Source organism: Hippocampus comes, unplaced genomic scaffold (genome assembly GCF_001891065.2).
Source record: "Hippocampus comes isolate QL1 unplaced genomic scaffold, H_comes_QL1_v1.1 scaffold7, whole genome shotgun sequence".
NCBI lineage: Eukaryota > Metazoa > Chordata > Actinopteri > Syngnathiformes > Syngnathidae > Hippocampus > Hippocampus comes.
Window position 1 is genome coordinate 1,263,481 of NW_017842060.1, and position 24,260 is coordinate 1,287,740.

Below are 24,260 nucleotides of genomic sequence, written 5' to 3' on the forward strand. Positions count from 1 at the left end.
AATGACGGAATATTTTGGGGGACAGTTAATGGTTACTTTCTTCAAAGTCAGACGTGTTACATGGAGTCAGATTACAGATCCACGAAGGATCTCGACCACTGAGTATGTCTGGATGTCTTTGTTTTTTAGCATTCCACAAACGATAACAGTTCCGGAACCACCCCCAGACCCGGTAGAAGTTCCGAGGTATTTTGTCCATGACAACTCTCAAATCAAAACATTTTGTGTCCTTTCAACGCATCCTTAAAAAGAAAAAAACAGAAGTGAATGCGGTGGTGAGAACAGTCGCTGTAGCTACAAGTACTTAGCAATGTACCTTGTGTCAAATAGTTTTCGGGACTCTGACTTTTATTTGCAATAAAGAAACAAGTGCATTTCATCAAATTAATTCCAAGGTAGATTCATATATTTATTTTGCTATTTTATTTCCTGTGAATTAATATATTTTTAAAATATGTAACGAGTTGTGACACATTTTCAAAAGAAAGTAATTGCAAGAAAGTAATATTTTTAATCTAATTATAAAAAAAATATTACTGTTATTTGTGAAATCCTTGTTTATTTTAGTGACTGTAAATCAACGTACCAACTGTTGAATAAAATGAAGAGAAAACATGAAATGATTATGTCATGTCATGTTCGTTATGATTTTCTTTTTGTTCTCAAAGAGTTTTTCTATTTTTTTTAAGTCAAAATACTTTTATGCAAAATTGTCTAACTCATATCAGTTGCAAAATTTACACCAAATCAATTGGCTGATCATGTAAAGAGATAAAATGTTTGATTTAAAACAAAAATTTTTATTTTATTTTTTTTAGCTAATTTTAACGGTAAAAATGCAAATGCTGCAATTGATCTCTTTGTCCAACTTCAGGTTCACCCTGGTGGCACCGAACCTGCTGAGAACCGACAGCCCGGAGAATATCTTCCTGCAGGCGGAAGGCATCGCCAGCCCCGTCGAGGTGATCATCAGCGTGACCGACTTCACCAAGACCACCATGCTCTTCACGGACGGGGTCACGCTGGATCCGGGCAACGACTTCCACACGCTCAAGTCTCTCCAGGTGAAGGCGGGCACACGCCTTCCTTGTCACAAAGTCACAAATTCGCAAGGATGCATTTGAAGTGCACTGTTGTCATGGCGAGCGAGCCAATTCAAACGGTCAAAAGTCCCCAAAAAGGTGAACGATGTCGCTTTCCTGCAGATCCCCTCCGGTCTGTTGAATCGAGACGAGATCAAGAACAAGTATGTGATCGTGAAGGTCAAATTTGGAAACTACCACGAGGAGGAGAGGACCGTCATGGTGTCCTTCCACTCGGGCTACATCTTCATCCAGACGGACAAGCCCATTTACAACCCCGGAGATGAGGGTGAAGCCTTTTCTCAAATATTTTACAAGCCTTGGGACACATTCACGGTTGGAAACTATGCAGGGGAACACAAGGGACTCGTCATGGGAAAGTCGAAATATGGTTTGGGAAAATATATTTGGCTAGGATCTAAAAAAGAAAAGGGAAAAGAAAGGGAGAGAGCACACTGGCTCAGTAAAATTGAAGCTAACGTTGCTACTCCTTAGCGCTAATGTTAAAACAAGAAAAAGCAGTGTCCTTGTTGAAAGATACCTTTAAAAAGAATCCAAGTGGTAGGCTAGCGCGAGCAAAAATATAATTAGAAACATCTGGTCGTAGAAAAAAAACTTTTCTGCTCCAAATTTCCTGGAAATGCCTGTAATTGTGGCGCAAATCCACGCCATAGTGTAGCTTCTCGCGACAGCACACAGAATGACGGGTCGGGGGTTTGCTTTCCTTTTTCTTTTTTTTAATCGATTTCAACGTGAAAATTTGATTTGTAGCGCGAGCAAAAATATAATTAGAAGCATCTGGTCGTAAAAAACAAACTTTTCTCCTCCAAATTTCCTGGAAATGCTTGTCATTGTGGCGCAAATCCACGCCATAGGCTAGCTTTCCGCGGCAGCACACAGAATGACGGGTCGGGGGTTTGCGTTCCTTTTTTTTTTAATCGATTTCAACGTGAAAATTTGATTTAATGCACTTTGTACTGATACTCATCAGCATCGAATTATTTCCCAGTTCTAGTTGGAAGCTAACAATATAAACTAACTTTGGCGTTAGCATTAGCACTGCGCTTGTTAACCTGGGTTGGATCGAAGCCCAGGTCTTCTCAGGGGTTCGATGGAGCCTCTGCCATGGAGGGTAAATCGTACAATTAAAAAAAAAAATATATATATATATATATACACTTAGCTCTTGAAATTTTATTTACTTTTTTTGTGTTTTTAATAAATGCGTTTTTTTTTTATATATATCTTGAATTTGTAAAAAATACATATTTATTTTTCACTCAGGAAGGGTTTGGTGAATGTGCATATTAACTGGTTGGGTTCGTTCCCTCTAAAAAGGTGAAGAACCACTGATCTAAAACTAAATCTAAAGCAACCAGACTCAAATGATAATTCCACATTCACTATGTTGCAATTTATCGTCCCGTGGAAGTTTATCGGCTTTTTCCACCCTAGTAAACCAACACCCAACAAAAGGAATTCAACCTTTCTCTTCTTCCTCAGTGCGCTTACGAGCGTTTGTGTCCTCGTTGTCCTTCAAGGCCTCCGACAGCTCTTTGACCGTAGACATACAGGTCAGGAAAATCAAGTCACCCCCCAACGACTCCTCCACCACCACAGAATTTGTTTAAGATGTATGCTTCTGTGTGACAGAATCCAGAGGGAGTGGTAGTCAAGCAGGTTTTGAGGACCAAGGCTTCTTCCGGCGTCTTTTCAGACTCTTTTTACCTCACGGAAATGGCCAAGTAAGTCGTTTGTTGTCATCTGAAATGGCTTCGAGATCGGGTCAAAACCAAGGCTTGCAAGGGTTTTGGGAGATCAGGTCCAGATCGAGATTTTGAGGAGTTTGACGGAGTTGAGATCAGGTCAAAACCGAGATGATCCCAAGAATTTGAATAGTTGAGACCAAGTCAAAACAAAAACTCTTTTGAGTGTAACATGAACCAACCCGAAGAGAAAATGTTGACTTGAATGTGTTTGTCTGACTTCAACCAGCGAGGGCACCTGGAAGGTGATCGCCAAGTTCGACCACCGGAAGCAGAACACCTTCACCTCGCACTTTGAGGTGAAGAAATACGGTACGCGCACATTGATCGCCATCTTTTCTCCGGCGTGTTCATTTGAGCGCGAGTTTTTGGAACGCCAATGACTTTTGAATTGAATTTACCTTTGCAGTGCTGCCTGCCTTCAATGTGACTTTGACTCCGAAGAAGTCTTTCCTGAGCCTCGATGACAAGGAATTGGAGGTTGAGATCTGGGCCAGGTACACACCAAAATGCAACGTACCCTCTTATTTCACAATATCATTCTGTGGTCGATTTAAAAAACTTTTAAAATATGGTCCCTCCATATTGTGGCTTTTCAACTACTACCGGTGATTCCGTAACGTATCCCCCACAATAAACAGAGTTACTGTAACGCAGCACTAAAAATATGACGCCTTTGGGTTCAGCTACCTGTACGGCGAGCCGGTTCAAGGGACGGCCTACGTGTCGTTCGGCGTGAACGTCAACAAGGAGATGAGAAGGTTGCCTTCAGTCAAGCAGGTGTCAAATGTGAGTCACTCAAGTCGGAGCGGGAATCCACAGGGGCAGGGGGGAGCCAACTTTTCACATTCTTATTTTCGATTGTGACGATTACAGCTGGAGGGTGGCGTTGTCAAGCTGACTGTGGATGAGCTGAAGGCAGCATACCCCAACGTCAGGACTTTGGTGGGCAACTCAATCTATGTTAAAGCTTCCGTCCTCACCAAGACAGGTAATATGCCAACGCTGCCATCAAGTCGTTTTGAAATCAAAACCATCAAACTGAGATCAAGTCAAAGCCAAGATAACAGGATTTAAGACCTGATATCGTGTCGGGGTCATGAATTTGAAGCGTTGCTGTATGTCAAGACCAAGATTTGTAGACTTTAAGACCAGGCCATAACCAAGACTTTGAACTGTTGAGACCAGGTCAAAAGCACCGGTTTGAGGCGTCGAGGCATTGAGACCAAGTCAATACCGAGAGATTGAGGACTAAAACAAGGTCAAGATTAAGGCTAAATTGAGATGAGGTCATGATCAAGGTTTTGAGGATGGAGTCAAGACCGAGTCAAGGCCAGGACTTTCAACCGTTATCGTTAGGTCGAGATCACCTCTTTTAGGAGTTGAGATCAGCTGAGGACAGTTGAGACCACAACTTAGAGGAAGAGAAGAGACCAATTCAAGACCAGGACTTGGAGAAGTTGAGACGAGGCCCTGACCACGATTTTATGACAGGTGTTGAAAGCAAATCAAGACCGCAATTTGGAATCAAAATTGGAATTCAGATGAGGTGAAGTCCAAGACTTTTCGCAATTGAGACCAGGTCCAAGCCAAGACTTTGAGGAGGTCCACAACTTTGATTGGACACCAAGTCAAGAATTTTATGGTCTTCTCAAGGCATTTGAACTCACCAACTTTATTTTTCTGCACGTGAAGGCGCTGACCTGGTGGAAGCTGAGAAGACAGGCATCAAGATTGTGGACTCCCCCTACGTCCTGTCCTTTAAAAACATAGTCAAGTACTACAAACCGGGACTACCCTTTGACTTTACTGTAAGTTTGTCATCACGTTAATCCATCGAGTAACTTTGGATTCACAAGACAACGTGCTGCCGCATGTCTTCAGATCCAAGTGAGCCACCACGACGGTTCCCCGGCCCGTAACGTCCCGGTGAAGGTGAACCACCTGCCGGAACCAGTGATCGTCAGCTTGGGCACCGCCAGGGTTACAGCCAACATGCCCAAAATGCCCATGCTAGCCCTCACTGTAAGAACACCACCGATGCCAGGCAGGACTATAGGGAGCCCAGACCAGACCTAGACTAAGTCAGCCACCGACACATTACTCGAGGCCAAGAGCGAGTTATGACCAATACTTTAATTAAGGAGTTGAGATCCAACAAGCTCAAGAGGGTGAGGACTTGACATTGCGTCAAAACTAAGACTTTGAGGAGTTCAGACCAAGAGCACGTCACATGACCTAGCCTGCTGAAATTGACAGTCGGACAGAGTTGAGACCAAGCCAAAACACATTTGATAGTGTCATAAGTCCAAGGCTAGGAAAAGATCTCAAACAGCTTACATGACCACCTCACACAAAACGATCGAGATGACGGAAGCATGCTGTGACTCCTGGAAAATCTTTCTACTTAGTTTTTAGTCTGAGACTGTGAAAATTATTCGGTGTAATCCCGGTGGAAGTCACAACCAATCCTGGTGTGAGGATGTTGAGACCAACACCAAGACTTCAATGAGTCAACACCAGGCCTAGGCTAAAACTTTGAGTTGGGACTTAGTTCAGACCAAGACTTGGAGGAAGTTAAGATCAAGAAGAAGCCATGACCAAAACTTTGAGCAGTTGTCGTGTTTGTTTCTTCAGGCTGAGACTCAGGAGGCTGGCCTCAGACCAGAACAGCAGGCCAAAGTCAGCACGTTCCTGTTCCCGTACCTCACTTTCTCCCGTGAGAGTCCCAACTACCTCTACATCTCCAGCAGTACCAACACGGCATCTCCGGGAGACACGCTGGCTTTCAAACTCACCATTGACGCTGCGGACCAGCACATCAGACAACACATCAAACACCTCACCTACCTGGTCAGGACCAAAAACAAAAAACTGATCTGAATGCTGTAACTTTATTTTTGTAGGATTCTTTTGTCTGTGCCCTTTTGTCTGCTGGCTTAGGTCTGGGTTCATGACAACTCTATGGAAGTCATTTTTCCATTTTTCTGCCTTTAATCCTCCCCCACCTAATTTTCTTTCCTGGCCCCCACCCCGTCCTGTGTGACGTGTGGCCAGGTGGTGAACAAAGGCCGGTTGGTAGAAGCTCGGCGACTGGACGTGAGCGGTCAGCTGGTGACCAGCGTGGGCCTGGTGGTGACTCCCGACTTGATGCCCTCCTTCCGTTTGGTGGCCTTCTACAGCCTCCCCTCGCAGGAGGTGGTGGCCGATTCCATCTGGGTGGACGTGGCATCTTCCTGCGTTGGAGATGTAAGTCAGCCATAGTTCAGCTTTCAAAACCCGTCTTCCAGAAAATTTAGGACTTTGTAATATTTCAACCTAATTTTTGTGGATTTTTCGCCGTTTTTTTTTTTTTTTTTTCATTGTAGTGCAACTTTATCCTCCAAAATTGTATCTCCTAATATTAGAAGTTTAGTGCACTAATGTTGTGATTTTCTTCTTGATTTTTAATTTTTTTTTTTTTTTAATGTAATTTACAATTTGCCTTTCTTGGAATCGTAGTATTGCTTCTCAAAATGCACTGCCTTTTTTTTCGTGTCATTTCACGAATTTCTTTCTTGTCATTGTTACTCTTTTCTCTGAAGATGGTACATTTATTCCTGATATTTCGTCACTTTGTTGCTGCAATAGGAATTTTTTCTTCCTCATAATTAAACACATTTCCCTTGTAATATTACACCATTTTTCTCCTTATGGTAGTTCTTTTTTTTTCCACATCTTGTGACTTCATCCTTCTAGTCGTGTTACTTTTACATTACAGCTTTCTTCTCCTACATTTCCAATTTTACAACATCATTGTTCTTCTTGTTTTGTAAAACCCTTGCTGCAATTCCATGGGCTGGCAAAAAAAAAAAAAAAAAAAAGCTCCACAAATTAGAAAGTTGCTCCTGAAATCAAGTCATTGCTTGGTGAAAGTGCTCCGCAAGGAAAAAAAAATATTATTTTGAACCCTGTACTAACTTACTCAAATGCTCTCATTAATCAGCTGAGCGTGAACGGCGAGCAGCGAGACTACACGCCGGGCAAAAACCTCCAGCTGCGTGTCCGGGGCGACCCCGGGGCGAGCGTCAGCCTGGTGGCCGTGGACAACGCCGTCTTTTTGCTCAAGAGGGACAGACTCACGCAGAGCAAGGTCAGACGCACCTTGATGGATTTTTTTGGGGGGCATTCATGTGTGTGAAGCTCAGCGCCAAAAGTTGATCCGAAAAAAGCATCTTCAGTCTATTGCTGGAATTGCAACAGAAGGTTTTTTTGTTTGTTTGTTTGTAATTTTGCAGGTATAAAGTGATAAAATGACCACAAATAAAAAAATAATAAATTCGGGGGGTAGGGGGGTTGCATTGTAAAATATAAATATTACGGCAATACAAAATATGATGTTACAAAAAGTAATCATATTTCAAGAATAAAGTTACAATACTATGGGCAAAAAAAGTGATTGTATTATTGCGGGAGAAAAGTCATATATTGCAAAAATCAAATTCAAAATTTTGACCCCCAAAAAATCAAGTCATAATTTTACAAGAAAAATTATGCAATATTATCAGGAAAAATAATTACAGGAAAACAAATGCGACATGAGAAACAAAAATTTTCGAAATAGATCAAATATTATGAGAAAAGAAATCTGAATTTTAATTCAAATCAATTAATAAAATCAAAAATATTATTTTTTTTTTAAAATAAAGTCTTAATGTTAGGAAAAAAAGTTGTAATGATATATGAATTATCAATATGCGATTTTTTAAAAATAACTCTAAAGTTAAAACTTTTTTCTTGTCATTTTGTTCTTGTGGTATTATGACTTTTCCTATCTTTTCAATTTGTTTTTTCTCCCACATTCCACCATTTTACTTGAATCACAACAATATTTTTTTCCACAATATCTCCATATTTTTCTCCCCCCCCCCCAAAAAAGTCACTTTTTTCTGTAAATATGTCTTGGTAAACAATCGCCCCTAATTCAACTTTTTGCGGATTGATCTTGAAAATAAATGTGTTTATCGTGAAAGACGAGTGCCGTTTTCCTTACAGTTGTGGGATACGGTGGAGCAAGGGGATCTGGGCTGCACCCGTGGGGGAGGCATCAACGCTAAGACGCTCTTTCAGGATGCCGGCTTGCTCTACGCATCCAGCACCGGATTCAGAACCGAGACCAGGAAAGGTTAGCGCAAATAATAATCCTAATCCTAATCATAATAAGTGTGATAAAAAAACAAACAAACAAAAGATGGCTTGCCCTCTTTTCAGCCTTGCACTGTCCAGTAAGCAACAGAAGGAGGCGCTCTTCAGAACTCTTAGAGAAGAAAGCTCAGCTGGGTGAGTTTTTTTTTTTTTTTTTGTAGAAATGATCTTTATTTCCTCGTAATATTACACTGTGTTGTTGTCGGAGTGGATTTTGGCATGTGTGTTATATGCAGCCACACTTTTGAGGACGTGGAATATTTTTTGTGCAAGGTAACGACGTGATACGTGAATCATTGACGTCTGTGTGGGAAATTGGCGCCCCCGTGTGGAAGAGATGTATGGCGTCCACTCGAGTAGATTTCCATTTTTGTGTGCTTGTGTGTGTGTGTGTGTGTGTGTGTGTGTGTGTGTGTGTGTGTGTGTGTGTGTGTGTATGTGTGTGTTGTGTGTGTGTGTGTGTGTGTGTGTGTGTGTGTGTGTGTGTGTGTGTGTGTGTGTGTGTGTGTGTGTGTGCATGTCTTTATTTGCCCAATGATATTGTAATTTTCCTCTTCCCATTTGTTTCTTGTCCGATTTATTTATGTATTGATTTATTTTCCCAGAATGATGCCACTTTATTGGACTATTATGACTTGAATTGAATCAGAATCCTACAAAGTTGGGCCAAATCGAATTGTTCCACTGTGACTTCAAACCGTCCTTGAATTGTTTCGCACCCCGTGAATTAAGAAAAGAAGAAAACCTTTATTAGTCTCGCAATGGAGAAATTCACAATTCACAGCAGCAAAGTTGTGAAAGGAAGAAGTAGAACAACAAAATATAGGATTGAAAACCGTATCGAATCTTCTTTTTTTTTTTTTTTCCTCTTGACATTATTTTAGTAAAACTGTGATTTCATTCTCGGAATATTACGTAATTAGTCTCGTGACAGTAAGATTTTTTTTCTCTTGTAAATATCAACACTGACTGCTGGGAATACATCAACTCTATCCATAAAACGATTTTTTTTCAGCATTCTTTTTTTTTTTTTTCTCCTGTCGTAGAGTCCACCATTGCTCACCTCATGTGCGCTCCCCGTATTTTTGTGTCCCAGAGAGTCGCTATAAGGAGAAGCTGGCGCATCGCTGCTGCAGCGACGGTCTTCGGGCCGTGCGCATGCCATACTCGTGCACGCGGCGCTCGCTCTACATCACCGAGGGCTGGGAGTGCATCCGGGCGTTCCGCTACTGTTGTGCCAGCTACCGAGATGAAGTGCTGGACATGGAGATGCCCACCACGGCGCCGCCCACCACGGCGCCGCCCACCACCACCACCGCCCCCCGAACCGTCCCCACACGGATTCACCTCGGCAGGGAAATGTTTAGTAAGTTCTTCTTTTCTTCTTTTTGTTGATCACTCAGGAGGGACGTCTGACTTACTATCAGCGCTTACTCGACTTATTCACATGACTTCGTTCCTTCCTCCCTCCCTCGCTCCCTCCCTTGCTTCCCTCTGACTTCATTAGTGGCTTGCTTACTTTCTTACCTTCAGTATTTACCATCCGGTACAACCTGCCTTCCTTCCTTCCGTCCTTCCTTTCTTATGTCATTCTTTCTCCCTAACTTCCTTCCTTCCTTCATTCTTTGTTTTCCTTCATTCATTCCTTCCTTCCTTTGATCATTCATTCGTTCATTCCTTCCTTCCCTCCTTCTTTCCTTTTGGACTAGCTTACTTTGTTGCTTTGAGTACTTCACGTCTTCCCATCTTCTTTCCTACCTTCTGTCCCTTCTCCTTTCTTCCATCATTCCTTCCTTCCTCATTTCCTTTCTTTCCAGCTTACTTTGTTGCTTTCAGCACTTAATGTGTTCACTTCTTCCCTTTCTTCTGACTTTCATTCCTCCCTAGCCTACATCATTCTAGCTCTCTCTGCTCCCTCCTTCCCTTTTGTCTTTCCGTACTGCTCTCCTTCCTTTAGCCCTTCCTTCTTTGCTTCTTCCTTCCTTCCCTCCTGCCCTCCTTCCTCACTCACTTCTTACGAGCTTGCTCACTTCTTACTCACGTACAGTTCTTGTTTACTCACCTAGATTGGGGAGGACGCAATGTCGACGTTGTCGCCTACAGCAACGCCCGCAAGACCTTGGACAGTCCCAAGCTTTTTGCCAGGGGACCCATGATGCCGAGGGAGGAAGTGCGCCCAATAACCCCCGAGGTGCTCGGTGAGTACGTAGAACTGGACGACTACGAGGACGAAGATCAGTACTTGGAGGAGAGGGACGTGTATCTGCGCTTTCGGTTCTTCGAGTCGTGGCTGTGGACCGAAGTCAAGTTGCCCAATGAAGCCGACAGAGACGGGTGAGAGAAGGCAAAACACACGAGCAAAAGTACCGGGACAATTGAGGGCAAACATGCAAGCAGATCTTGGCAAAAGTATCGGGACAAACAAATTCTGGCGGATGAACCATGAAGCCCCCAAAAATTCAAACACCTGTAGACAAAAGTAAGACCAGTAACTTGTTGACTCTTGTATGGGGACAGACTTCCAAATTACAAATGTTGACCAAAGAATTAAGATAAGTGAAGGCAAAAATTGTAGACAAGCAGTTGGAGCCAAAAGTATTGAGGGGGGGCCACAACGACAATAAGCAAAAAAGTGGATACAAAATGCAAGACCAAAAATGACAAGGAAACGGACAGAAGATTGGGAACAAGTGAAGGCCAAAAAAAAAAAAAAATCAAGCTTTTGTGTACAAATGAGACAACTCAGTGCAGGTGACAGGTAAATGGACCACGCGGACAAACAAGCGAAGGCAACATCGCAAAAGCGATGCGCAACTTGTGCCATCGAAGACGTAGCCGTGCCGAAGAAAACGGCTTTTCGAGCGTGCAGGCCCTTTCAGTGCCCGATGACTTTGGACATCAAGTACTTGTTGAGACGGTGACTTCTGTGCCGCCCTCAAATGTGTCTTGCGTCGTCACCATCAATGCCGTGTGTGCAATCCGCCCCTGTCTTGTTTCTTTGGAACCATGTCGCCGTGTGTTGATTGGCGTCAGGCTGGCGTCCACGCAGCTGAGCCAGCCGCTACCCGACAGCATCACCGAGTGGGGCGTCATCGCCGTCAGCTCCTCTCCAAACACTGGTAAAAACTCCCCTTAAGTACCCTGCTTATGATTATTAGTATGTTTTCAAGACAATTTTTTTTCATGGCACTTGTAGAATTGCATGATGTGTTTTTTAAATCTGCCATCATTCAATAGGAATTTCATCGTGAGTGGTGTTTGTATTTGTTGAATGGATTTGGCAATGGCTGCTTTACTTAACGCGGCCTTGTGTCGAGTGGTGTGCTTCGATCCCGGCACTGGCCTTCCTGTGTGGAGTTTGCATGTTCTCCCCATGCCTGCGTGGGTTTTCTCCGGGTACTCCGTTTTCTCCCGCATTCCAAAAGCATGCACGGCAGGCTGATTGAACACTCCAAATTGTCCCGTGGTGGATGGTTGTTCATCTCTGTGTGCTTTGCGATTGGCTGGCAACCGGTTCAGGGTGTCCCCACCCGCCTACTGCTCGAAGACAGCTGGAATAGGCTGCAGCACGCCCCCCCCCCCCGCGACCCTTGTGTGGATTAAGCGGATTGGAAAATTTTATTGGCATAGGGTTGTTGACCGTCAGGTTTCTGCGTGGCCGAGCCGTACAACATCAAGGCGTGGAAGCGCTTCTTCGTGGACTTGAAGCTTCCGTACTCGGTGGCCCGGAACGAGCAGGTGGAGATCAAAGCCGTCATCCACAACTACGGTTACGACGAGCTCCACGTAAGTCGCCGAAGACTCGTGTGATTGTGTGCGCGCGCATGGAAGAAGACGTCTTTTGAAGAGCTGTCCACTGGTGTGACGGATGTGACGCCCCCCTCCCCCCCCACAGGTCCGCGTAGTGCTGATGAAGACAGAAAACATGTGCAGCGTGGCCTTCCGCGATCGCCACACCCAGGAAGTCACGCTGCCGGCAGGCACGTCCAAGGCGGTGGCCTACACCATCATGCCCCTGGCGGTGGGGCGGCTCCCCATTGAGGTGATGGTGGTGGCCCGAGACATGCTGGGCGGAGACCGCGTCCAGAAACTCCTGCGGGTGGTGGTGAGCGGGGGCCTCGATGGCGGTGGCTGGAAAATTCCCTTGCATTGCACCGACATTTCCGCATTTGTTTACAATTGGCCGCAAATGAACATGGCATTTAAATCAACGAGACATTACAAATTGAAAACGTTTCGCTCCTTCACGACATCTTGCCTAATTCTCCGTTTGCCCAAAACTCAAAATTTTCCGTTTCAAAATCGACATTTTCCAAATTAGCCACATCTTCCAGCTTTCGCAGTCACGAAAATGTTCCATTCTTTCAGGACATCTTGTGAACTATTTTTGCATGAGCAATTTTCCCAAAACTCCAAATTTTCCATTTTGAAATTCACCCAAATTCTCGACATTTAAAAAAAAAAAAAACATATTCTCCGACATTTCGTAACCAATTCAAACCATGTTCAAATTGAAAATGTACAACAAATTCTTCAACATTTCACTGAATCAGTTCATTGCATTCTCGATCGCTTTTGTTCCAGTGGAACTAATGATTCTCATTTTGCATCCAAACAGATGGATGGCGTACAAAAGACCAAAGTTTGGAGTGCTGTCTTGAACCCAGCAGCTGAAGGAGGTGTGGACGTTTGTTTTGGTCTCAGTTTTTATGATTATTTTTTTCAATAACAGCATGAAATTTGGTAGGCATGCCTGACATGAGTAGACCCACAAAAAAAAAGTCTCTGTAAGTCATGCCCCAAAAGATACAGGAAGTTTGCCATTTGGATTCCGAGCAGTGATTTTGGGGACAATGCATCCTCCATTTCAACATTGGCACACAAATGTAAAGTTGCTTGAATGACCGATATCGATATTGCAAGATAAGATAAAACTCTGGCTCTTAAAGGTCACTTAGGGGATTCCTCAAGAATCTGTATTAGGTCCCAAATCGTTCCTTCTCCACAGTGATGATATCTGCAATGTCTCAAAGATATGTTTTAGTGGCAAAACCCGGAACAGCTTCCGACTACTGTTAAAAATGAACCGAATACATCAAGCAAGTGGTTCGATCTCAATCCATTTTCACATTTTATGTGACGCCAGCAAACTTTGCCTTTTGCATCCCTTGGCTGCAGGTAAGCAGAGCATCCAGGTGGGCAAGGTGGAACTGGAGGGCGTGGTGCCAAACTCAACGCCGGAAACATTCATCAACGTCCGAGGTCAGTCACCAACCGGGACGAACGGAATGCCGACGTGACGGATCGTGACACGCCCCCGCCTCCTGCCAACCTCCCCCAGGGAACGTCTTGGCCGACAGCATCGACAACTCCATCACCGACGACTCGCTTGCGTCTCTCATCCGTATGCCGGGCGGCTGCGTGGAGCAGAACTTGGCCACCATCACGCTGCCGCTCATCGCCGCCATCTACCTGGAGAAGACCAACGACTGGGAGGCGGTGGGCGTGGAGCGCAAGGCCGAAGCGCTGAAATACATCAGGAGAGGTCAGGATCGACGGATGGATGGATTGTCCACGCGCTGGTGGAGGAATACACTACTTTCCTCTCGAAATAACATCGCTCTGGGATGTGCTTCTTCTTGTGTTGTTTTCAGGCTATGAAAACCAGCTGGTCTACAAGAAGAGTGATGGCTCTTACCCCCCCTACAGGAGGGAGGGCGCAAGCACCTGGTAGATGACAGCCACGGAGCCCATTCGTAAGAATCCCGAGCCTCGTTCCTGATCACCATAAGAGCATTTTTGTCTTGGGGTCCAGGATCACGGCCTACGTGGTAAAGGTGTTCTCCATGGCTCACTCGGTCGTCGGCGTGGATACGCAGCAAGTGTGCGACCCGCTCAACTTCCTGGTGCGCCACAAGCTCAAACTCCCCAGCGGACGCTTTGTGGAGGACAACCCTGTCTACAGTACCACCATGACTGTAAAAATCAAGACACGTGTCAACAAAGCCGGGGTCGGGTTGGGTCGTGTGTGTCACCTTGTCGTTTGCGCGTGTAGGGCGGCATGCGCGGCGGCGACCCCGAGATTACGCTGACGGCGTTTGTCCTCATCGCCCTGGCGGAGGCCAAGCAGGCGGGAATACGATGCAGCCAGCAAAACCTGGAGGTGAGTCACAACCGCCGTTGATGGCACGACGTTTGCCTGCCCTGAAAATACGCAGGAAACGGTCCCACTTCACTTACTCGATTCCAAAATGGTTTCTTTTCTACAAATAATGTGTCCAGTGGTTCGCGTGTTGACCTCACAGTGCAGAGGCCGTGCGTTCGATGCCCGGCCTTCCTGTGTGGAGTTTGCATGTTCTCTCCGTGGCCACGTGGGTTTTCTCTGGGTTCTCCGGTTTCCTCCCGCATTTCAAAAACATGCAGGGCAGGCTGATTGAACACTCGAATTTGTCCCTAGGTGTGAGTGTGAGCGCGGATGGTTGTTCGTCTCTGTGTGCCCTGCAATTGGCTGGCAACTGGTTCAGGGTGTCCCCCGCATACTGCCCAAAGACGGCTGCGATAGGCTCCAGCACCCTCCTGCGACCCTTGTGAGGATGAAATGGATGGATGGATGTATTAAAGAAGGTCCCGTGTTGCCATTCATCCAACAGAATAACTTTGTGTTCAACTAAACGTTTTACGCCAAGTCAATTTGTGAGAAAATCCAGGTCACGGTGACCTCACCTGTGCTTTTTGAAACTTTCTTCTGTTTGGTGGAGTGCAATAACTGCCGAAACACCCAATATAGTTTGCACAAGTTGACAAGTCAATTGAAGGTCACCTGTAAAGGTAAATGGTGCATCGTAAGCGCATCCTGAACATCCACCTCACTTGTCACCTATGTCGCTCCAAGGCTGTTCTGACCTGGTGTGTTCCCCCTGCAGGAGGCTATCGATAGCACCGCAGAATTCTTGGAGAACGCCCTGGAGACATCGGGTCGGAGACCGTACACGGTAGCCATCGCCTCCTACGCTCTCGCCTTGGCGGGAAAAGGCTCAGCCGCCTACGACCCCACCTTACAGCTCCTCGCAGCATCCCCCGACGGTACTTGATTGATTGATTGATTGATTGATTGATTTATAAGTAGCAGCTTTCGGAAGGTTTTTCATGACCATACCCTTGATACAAAGTTCCATGAGCCCGTCCATGGTGTTTCACGTGATATGTTACCATTAAGCTAGCAGACTGTTAGCTCAGCTGTTCCCAAGCCCGGACAAAAAAAACTAACAAACAAACGGTACGTCGCGTTAAGGACGGCCATCTGCCATGAAAACGGTGCCGAAAAAATGGGACAAGCCCAAAGTCAGAACGGTTCATTTTTAAATGAGTGATCAGTTGTACTCTTGCTTTTTGTGGTGCGGAGGATAAGCGAGGTTCAATGACACAGGCACCGCAAGTAGGATTAAATATGTGGCTTTCAAACAAGGTTAGCGTTTCACGTCAGAATTGTTTGCCAGGGTTATGGTTTTCACCTTAGCCATGGTTCGGGTTCAAATTAGGGTTTCAAGTGAGTCTTTCAAACAGGGTTCCTAGTGGGGTTCAGGGTTTCAAAGTAGACTCTTAAGCCTGCATTAGACGTTCAAACTAGGTTGAGGCTTTGAAATTAGGGTTTCTAGACCGTGGTAGAATTTCCAATGAGTGTTTCAAGTCAGGGATTGAATTTCAAAGAGTGGCTAGGATTTGAAAATCAAGATTATGGTTTCAAAGTTGGGTTTCAAGCGAGCATTAGGATTTTAAATGAGATCTAGAAATTTGAAGGAGGATTCCAAATAAGGGTTTTAAATCACGGTTGGGTTTTCAAATTGATGTGCCTCCGCAGGCAGCCACTGGCCAGACGCACACAATCATCTGTTTTCGCTGGAGGCGACCGGTTACGCATTGCTGGCCCTGGTCAAGGTGGGTCAGATGCAGGAGGCCGCCAAAGCTTTCCAGTGGATCAACGGCCAGCGCAGGATGGGCGGAGGCTACGGTTCTACGCAGGTATCGGGGACTTTTCCACCAAAGGCTATAGTGCTCCTGAGCGATTGACTCGTGGGACTCCAAATGGCCCGGAGGCATAAGTGCCGCACAACCCGCATTCTCCTCTCCGCCCTTTGACGTGGTTGTTTTTGTTGCTCTGTGACGGTGCTGTCAGGCCACCATGGTGGTGCTGCAGGCGCTGTCCGAATACCTGATGAAGTCTCGGGTTGCCGGCGATCTCTCCCTCGACGTGGACGTCAAGATCACGGGCCGACGTGACGTCCGCTACCACTTCAACGCCAGGACCGCATACGCCGCCCACTCGTCGCGGGTGAGAAACACTCAAGGGGCAGGATAGGACTGAAGTCATGTCCAATGTCGAGCGTTCGCTTTTCAAGTTTTATCTGTCCAATTTGGGTCGAGCAGGACCAGCTCCCAACGGGAGATTTCAAAGGTGGCTTCTGTTCCTGCTTCCCGGGTTACTAAGCTTTTTGCTTCGATACCGTCTGACGTTACCTCTAATGCTGACGCCAAAGTTAGCTTGTACTTTTAGCTTCCAACAAGAACTGGCTAATAATTCGTTACTGACAAAGTGCACTAAATCTAATTTTCATGTTCAAGCACCACAATTACGAGTGCCTCGAGGAAGTTTGGAGCAGAAAAGTGTGTTTTACAACCAGATGTTTCTAATTCTATTTTTGCTCGCGCGAGTCTAGCAGTTGGAATCTTTTCAAAGGTATCTTTCAACAATGTCATTGCTTTTTCTTGTTTTAACATTAGCGCTAAGGAGTAGCAGCGTTAGCTTAAATTTTTACTGAGCCGCCGTGCTTTGTCTCTTTCTGTCGTTTGTCTTCTGCGCAGCTTCCGGCTAATCTGGACCTGACCGTGGAGGCCACGGGCCGCGGGCAGGGAATACTGGAGGTACGACGAGCGGCGCCCAGAGGGTTCCCGCCAAAAGCATCGATTAACTTGCGTGTTGTGACTTCAGGTGGTGACATATTACAACCAGCTGCATGAGGTGGACGAGAAGACACCATGCCAACACTTTGAGCTCAGTGTTGACATCGAGGAATCCAGCGGTGAGTAGTCTGAACCACATTCCCGAAGGCCATCTGATGAAATGCACCGCAGCACAATCTTATTTTTACCTTTTTGTTTTTTTGTTTTGTATTTGCAAAACCCCAAAAAGATCAGAAATGCGAGACAATTTTTAAGGGTTAGCTTTTGCGGCTGTAAACGGTCATTTATAATCCCTTAAAACACAACAAAGGAAATGAATGTTGTGGTTTTATTTGACGTTTTTCCTTGATTCTTTTTTTTTTAACTGCAACAGAAAAGCCTCCCGCCGAAGTGGAGAAGTCCTACCTGATGACCATCAAAGTCAGGTGAGAGCCCCGTCGGAAGTTGCCGACAGCGTCAAATCCCAGCTAATCGCAGAAGCAAACGTGCCGACAACACTGACAAACTAAACAACGTTTCTACTCTATGTAGATGGTGTATTCATCCAAATCGATGACCCGATCCATTTCGTGAAGTCCTCCCCTCAAATAATTCCTGTGTGCTCAATCAATTCCTGACAAAAAAAATATGCGACGACGTGATCAAATGTATTTGCTGGGCGCAGGGCGTTGGGATCCAGCGACATCAGGATGGCAGTGCTGGACGTCAGCCTGCCGACGGGCTTTACCCCCGAAACCTCCGACCTGGAGTTGGTACGTCAATATTTTTCTTAACGTCCATCTATGCTTTTCGTTATTGCCCATTTGTGTCCCCTGAGGCTGGCAACAAATATGATTGGTGTTGCTCGCCATCCTATGAAATGGCGTGTGTGTGTTCAGCTGTCCAATTCAGTGGACCGCTACATCAACAACTTCAAGATGGTGGACAACCTCAGCGACAGAGGCTCCTTCATCATCCACTTGTTCAAGGTGGTCGCCGGAAGCGCAACCTCGGGCCCGTCTGATGCGGTTCCGCTGGGCCACTCGAGGTCCTGGCTCATCTGGTGCGTTCTTTGCGTTTTTGGCTCAGGTGTCCCACAAGGAGCCCGAAATCCTGATCTTCAGACTGCAACAGAACTTCAAAGTTGGCCTCCTGCAGCCCTCCTCGGTCACTGCGTACGAGTACTACAACCCCGGTACTGGTCACATTCTACTACTCTCACTTCTTTGGCGCACCCTCTGACGCAGTGGCGATTAATTATGACAGACTTCTTTCTGAGTATCGTATGGAGAGAGAATCAAAGTGCATGTTCAAAATCCATAAAGTAATAATCATAATAATAGTTCACTGACTTGCTCCACTCGTTAAATTGACTTGCTTATTCTCGTCTTGTCCCAACTAAATAAATACATCGTTCTTTCTCACTGATACTTTTATTTTGAAAAAAAAAATACACCTTTATTCCTTTAGCAAAAATATGAATTTGTGATTGCAGGGTACCAAGTTTTTTTTTTCTCCCCAAAATAGGCTTTTTTTTTTTTTAATTCCTATGGAATTTTAGGGTGCACGGTAGTTATGGTTTTCGTGTAGGATTATGACGACGGTCCTTAGGACCCAAAAAGTTTGATCTACCTGTTTTAATGAACTCCACGCAAAATAATCTGCCTTAAAAAAAGCAGTTTCCAATATAAATGTATCGAGTTGTTTCTGTTACGTGTATTTGTGAAAGGATTACTGGTCATCATTGTTCAGATTGTCAAATTTACTGGTGAAAAAAAAAACGGCGATATAATCTCGTTAGCATGTTTCCATTTGATGTTAGCATCATGCTAATTGGTCATTTCTGGCGATGTTGATTTGTGATGATCATGGTAGTAATACAAATATTTTTTTTGGGGGGGGGGTCATTAGACACCCGCTGCAGTAAGACCTACACGCCCCCTCAGGACCAGGGGGATCTGACGCACATCTGCAAAGAAAACATCTGCCGCTGCACCCAAGGTAAAACGCACAGAGACGACCATCGCAACATGAATGGAGACTCGAACCGTGACCCTTCCGTCGACTCGCTTCCACAGGCGACTGCTGCGTCGCCAAAGCGGACGGCGAGAGCTTCGGTGCCAAGGAGCGGGAGGCCTTTGCCTGCAAGTCTCTGCACCACGGTACTTTTCGAACCCCCAAAAGACTCACCCGCCCCTGTCACTATTCTGAAGAAGGCACCCTCTCTCCTGTCCCCGAATCTGACCCTAGCCCAAAACTGGGTGGGCCAAGTCCACCCCGCGGGCCGCATGTCATGACGCACCCCCGCCCTAAGTCTGAACCCCCGGACCATAATATGCAGCCCTAGCTTTCACCTCACCCTTCAGAACAAGCCTTCAGAGCCCAACCCTAAACCGAACCTAACCTTGATCTCCCGAAAATCTGAGCCCCAACCCAAAACTAATCCAACCCCGATATTTGTTTTCAGTTTTTCAGGCAAAAGTTGTGAGCATCCAACAGAGTTACTACGACAAGTACGAGATGGAGATCACACGAGTTATCAAACTGGGTGAGTGCTTCCTTTTCGGTATTCGGGAGAGGGTTGGGTGGGGGGGCGGGGGGGGGATGTTTGGGAGGAGCCTCACTTAGCGGGTGTCAAATGGTCCCAACAGGGGTGGAGGCAGGAGTGAAAGCCGGTCAGACCAGGACGTTTGTGTCGCACGGGGGCTGCAGAGAGGGACTGGACTTGAAGGTGGGCTCCCACTACCTCCTCATCGGACCCAAGGAGGACCAGTGGGACGTTGACACGGACAACAACAGGTAATTTCAACAACGGGGACGCTAGTATCACGCACACAAGTCGCCGTCACCATTTCGTACTGCCAGTTAACGTGGCTTCAGACGCATCCCCCCTCCCCCCCAAAAAAAACTACAGGTAACATAAAGACACTTAGGGTCGCTAATCATTATCGTTTATGATGGAGAAAGTTCGGTCTGTACTTTTTTTTTTTTTTTTTTTGGTACTTTGACTTCAGTAGAGGAGTTGCATCAGTACCTCGACTTGCCCCCTCTCCTCACAAGTATCTGTTTCTTCGACTTAAGTACATACAGTGCAGTGAGCGCTTGAGCCATTTGTGCGTTGTCAGGTTTGTGTACACACTGGGGTCGGGCACGTGGGTGGAACGCTGGCCGTCGCCTGCCGAATGCGCCGGCGGGATCTTGCGGGACAAATGCGCCAACCTGGCCGCCGCCGCCACGGAACTCTCGCTCAACGCCTGCCGCTTGTGAGACAAATGACGCCAATCCGACTTTTTTTTTTTTTTTGGTTGTTGTTATTTTCTCTTTGAAAGTGTGTCTGTGTTCAAAACAGCAAGTGAGAAATGATGATGTATGCGCATCCTTTTAAATAAAAGCTTCCCAAGAATCTTGAAGTGATCATCGCCATTATTTGGTCCCGGATTACCAAACTTATATTCACTCTTTAGCTCATGTTTGTGTGACCATTTCTACCTGACATTCAAGTGGGAAAAAAAAGAAGCAATGTGAGCATTAAAAAAAAAAGTTTTGAAGTCCAATATTCATTCAAGTGTAAAAAAAAAAAAAAAGTCATGCGCTTAAAAAAACAGACACATGAGGTAATTTATATTTCGAAAAGTAAAAAATTGTGAATTTACCAAAATTCTCAGTAAAAAAATATGAATGTCTTAAAAATTGTTCGAAAAAGTAATTTTTTCCCCATAATATCTGTATTTTTGGCAGAAAAATGGCTGTTTTTTTCTGTCAAGGTAAAAAATATATATCTATTTTTTAATCAAATTTCTCTAATTTTGTATTAACTATATACATCGCTATCAAGGCTTTAACAAATTCGTTAAATAAAAAATAGTTGGACTTTTTGGCTGTGCCACAAATGTCAGGTCGACAGGTGATCCGTCCCTGAGGTCAAATGCGTCTTTTCTGCACGGCGCTGTCCAGCTCGCTCACGCCGGCATCCTCTTGAGTCTTCAGCCTGCGGATGGAAACACCGTCGAGATCATCAAGTTGCTCCAGCAGGGCAAAAGCCATCCAGTGAACATAATTTTAAGCGTTCAAATTGAACTCAAGGCACCCGAGACGATGTAGTGCATCTGTTTTCGGATGGACATCCACCCATTTTTTTTTCTTCTAACTTCCCAAGTGGCGCAAACTGCAGGAATTTGCAGCTGTTGTGAAAGCGCGATATCAATGAAGGTGTGTTGTAAAGTGGCTGCCTCCAACCAAAATAGTCAACTTCCTTTTCAATGTGGGGCATGGATCCTTGAGACATTTTTTGTGCGTTTTGTCACGAAAGGCCTCCCAATTTTGTTGGTGGATAAAACGGAAGTTGGGAGCTGATTCAAGGGAATTTGCCTCAAACCAAAATAGCCAACTTGCTGTTCGATTTTGGGCACGGGTCCTTGAGATTTTTTTTTTCTTTCTTTCTTGATAGACCAATTTAGTGCTGATGGGTGAAACTGTTGGTGAGGGCTGATTTTTTTTTTTTTTTTTTTTACTTTCCATTGTGCACACTGAGGCAGATTTTGGGGCTGTGCTGGGGACTTACCACAGATTTCTGGATGGATTTTCAGACGGCCACGAGAATAATAAGAAGGGCAGAATTAGGAGAAACGGAGGAGCCCGAACTCACTTTAAGGCGTGGCCGTCGCAGTTGACGAGGCTGTACTCCACATCCTCGTCCTGATCCTCGCCCTTGCGCCTCTGGGCCTCGACGACGTTGGCGTAAATGTGAGGTTGTTTGGAGAAAGTCACCGTCGAGTACACCAGGTCGTCCGCAGGACCCCTGCTTCCATCTGAACTCGCGTTTGGCTGGCGACATTTTGGATCATTTTTGCAGTTTTCATTTGCATTTATCTGTTTGAGGTTTTGAACAGGATTTTTAACAGTTTCAAAAATACAGCGATACATTTTGAATGTGAAACCTTATAATAATCATTTTTAAAAAGTTTTTTCACAATGATGGAAGTTTTGGATATTTTTAAGTCTCAACATTTTGTTGAAACTGTAAGTTAATGTTAAAATGTAAACGTTTTGGTGGTTTATTTTCTCACCTGAGCTTTTGATGTCATCTTTTTCCTAAAAGATCATGAACAAAAACAGAGTTAAATTAATGCCTTTGCATAGTGAACATAAAATACATTTTGTATGTTTGTTAATTGTAAGAAACACCCCCCCACCCCAAAAAAAAAAATTCCAGAAATGTCAGATTTTTTTTTTGTGTTACACACAAGCATATTGCTGCCACACCATAAAAGTTCACATCACATTTCAACATGATGTGACATGTGATAATGTGACACATTTCAAGTTTTATCTGTTTATAATGTGAAATGTGTTGACTTCTGGTTCCGGGGGACCGTCGCTTTGCACTTGCGTGGCCGCCTTAGAGTGCGCCGCGGCCACAGCGACCCACTTTGCAGCAACCCCCTTTTTTTTTTTTTTAATTTTAAATTGGAATAATAACACGGTCCATCCAGAATGAGAGGTGTGTCAAGAAATTGCTTTCCAAATGGAATTGTGGCCATTTCCAATAAGAGGACATCTAAGGACCTTTAACATAAAAAAAAAAAAAACTTTCAAATTTTTTTGCAAAATTTGAAACAAAATCTGTAAATATTTTGACACCCCAAGGGCATGTATATTTTTCCAATTTAGGAAATATGAACCGACCTGAGCAGCACAACGGCTACGAGAAGCAGGACGAGTACCGCGCCGCCGGCCGCGACATAATGCACGATGGACGCGGTCAGTGAACCTGAAGAAGCGGAACGTTAAAGCGGCCGACCAGACTAAAGCGGGGCCGAGAGCGATGACCGTGACTTACTGGCCATGGGTTGGAGCCACAGGGTGGCGTTGCGGCTTCCCATCGCGTTGTGGGCGACACAGCGATACTCGCCGGCATGCTTCGCTTGGTAGTCGCTGATGTTGTAGACGGCCGCCGTGGTTAGAGGAGTCTCCTCGGTGGCCTTGTACCAAGCGTAGCTAGCGTTGGGCTTAGCATCACTGCTGCACGTCAGACTGACCCAAGAGCCCGGGCGGATGTCGTCGGAGGCTTTCGCTGAGACCTCCGGAGGCCGAGGAGAATCTAGGGGAGAACGCGTTCAATAGTTTACATTTGAGTTAGAATTGCTTTCATCTTATTTTAACCAAAAAGATTATTTTGATTTGATAACGGGTTCCAACACACGAACCGTCCTGATTTAAACATTGAACTTTTTTTTTTTTACTCCGTTTGTATTTTCTTTAATAAGTTTTAGAAGGATGACTTGGCCAGTCCAGACCTCCATGTTGACTTTGGGGACTTACACATGACTTCAATGACCTCTTCTGAAGAGTTGGCTTCTCCATATTCATTGCGGGCCTTGCAGTAGAAGCGTCCGGCATCTTGTGGGCGGATGGAGATGAAGCGGTAAATTCCTCCTGATTCCAGGCGCACGGGTTGGTCGTCTTTGTACAACGTGTAGTTCGTCTCCGGCTTTGCGTAACTGCTGCAGGTCAGAGTCACGGACTGGCCCTCCTCGGGGAATTTGGAGGGACGCACCAGCAAGGAGCAGTTCCTGGGAGCATCTGCGGGACACAAAGTAGGCCTCGTTGTTGAGATGCTCAATTGAGTCGTCAACTATTACACCGCTGTACCGAGCCTTACATTTCACATCGACTTGGACGGGTTCTGACATCTTCGCCCCCAGCTCGTTCTCCGCAGTACAAAAATATTCGGCTGAGTCTGAAGACTTGGTAGCCTTGAAGACCAGCTGTTCTCCGTCACTTATTTCTAGAATGCCAGTGTTTCTGATCTTCTTAAACCATCGGTGTCTATATGATATTGCGGGGTTGGTTCTGCAGGTCAGGATCAGCCGATCGCCCTCCACTATTTCACCTGGATCACTCGGCGACACGAAGGGGGTCATCGGAGCATCTAGAGAAGACGGCGCAGAACGTCAGTCGGAAGAGAGCTGACCTCCCCCAAGGCTCAACAACCCCAAATGCGTCTGATTCACTCGAGGAAATCAGGACACGCATGGAGATACTCAACTTCAACTCCAGTCCTGCGGGTGGCGGTAATGACTTTTCAGCACAATTCCTCCGGGTGAGTCATTGCCCCCACTTGGGACCCCATGCAAGTGGACTGTAACGTCCGGAGTGACCAAGTGAAATAATTATGTCAATCGTTTGGTTTCCTATTTTTTTCTTGTGTTCCTTAAAATAAATACCAATTAGAAAAAAAAAAAGAAGACAGATGGATATCATTTTTTAATATTATTTAAAACAAGAAAAA

General features: G+C 45.3%; 2 protein-coding genes across 2 annotated transcripts in view; one reads left to right on the forward strand and one right to left on the reverse strand.

Moving 5' to 3' along the window:
• Nucleotides 1-97: 97 nt before the first annotated feature.
• Nucleotides 98-20,498, forward strand: LOC109511050 (complement C3-like). Its single transcript, XM_019861785.1, has 41 exons — nucleotides 98-186; nucleotides 875-1,064; nucleotides 1,206-1,371; nucleotides 2,586-2,656; nucleotides 2,736-2,827; nucleotides 3,078-3,160; nucleotides 3,258-3,345; nucleotides 3,535-3,637; nucleotides 3,725-3,839; nucleotides 4,544-4,659; nucleotides 4,733-4,873; nucleotides 5,486-5,701; nucleotides 5,906-6,097; nucleotides 6,834-6,980; nucleotides 7,883-8,012; nucleotides 8,099-8,167; nucleotides 9,129-9,398; nucleotides 10,099-10,366; nucleotides 11,066-11,151; nucleotides 11,679-11,818; nucleotides 11,928-12,137; nucleotides 12,651-12,711; nucleotides 13,211-13,294; nucleotides 13,374-13,577; nucleotides 13,687-13,762; nucleotides 13,848-14,010; nucleotides 14,088-14,195; nucleotides 14,956-15,115; nucleotides 15,891-16,051; nucleotides 16,206-16,361; nucleotides 16,892-16,951; nucleotides 17,019-17,109; nucleotides 17,364-17,415; nucleotides 17,655-17,742; nucleotides 17,869-17,958; nucleotides 18,059-18,164; nucleotides 18,881-18,970; nucleotides 19,048-19,131; nucleotides 19,437-19,517; nucleotides 19,621-19,768; nucleotides 20,095-20,498. Exons 1-41 carry the CDS (start codon nucleotides 113-115, stop codon nucleotides 20,234-20,236), a joined length of 5,172 nt encoding a protein of 1,723 aa, XP_019717344.1. The 5' UTR covers nucleotides 98-112; the 3' UTR covers nucleotides 20,237-20,498.
• A 340-nt stretch (nucleotides 20,499-20,838) lies between these two features.
• LOC109511006 (B-cell receptor CD22-like) overlaps nucleotides 20,839-24,260 on the reverse strand; it is a gene marked incomplete at its 5' end in the record, with an annotated part of 5,675 nt that continues 2,253 nt past the window's right edge. Inside the window, 7 exons of the mRNA XM_019861723.1 lie at nucleotides 20,839-20,957; nucleotides 21,615-21,838; nucleotides 22,036-22,060; nucleotides 22,655-22,739; nucleotides 22,809-23,069; nucleotides 23,291-23,551; nucleotides 23,631-23,900. Of these exons, the coding sequence (XP_019717282.1) occupies nucleotides 20,891-20,957; nucleotides 21,615-21,838; nucleotides 22,036-22,060; nucleotides 22,655-22,739; nucleotides 22,809-23,069; nucleotides 23,291-23,551; nucleotides 23,631-23,900 (1,193 nt within the window). The remainder of the gene's footprint in view (nucleotides 20,958-21,614; nucleotides 21,839-22,035; nucleotides 22,061-22,654; nucleotides 22,740-22,808; nucleotides 23,070-23,290; nucleotides 23,552-23,630; nucleotides 23,901-24,260) is intronic.

Excerpts from the sequence above, each read along its gene's own strand:
- LOC109511050 (XM_019861785.1), top strand. The coding sequence starts at position 113 with ATGTCTTTGTTTTTTAGCATTCCACAAACGATAACAGTTCCGGAACCA. Across the intron at positions 4,660-4,732 it reads GACTACCCTTTGACTTTACT|ATCCAAGTGAGCCACCACGA; the intron begins GTAAGTTTGTCA and ends GCATGTCTTCAG. Across the intron at positions 8,013-8,098 it reads CAGAACCGAGACCAGGAAAG|CCTTGCACTGTCCAGTAAGC; the intron begins GTTAGCGCAAAT and ends CCCTCTTTTCAG.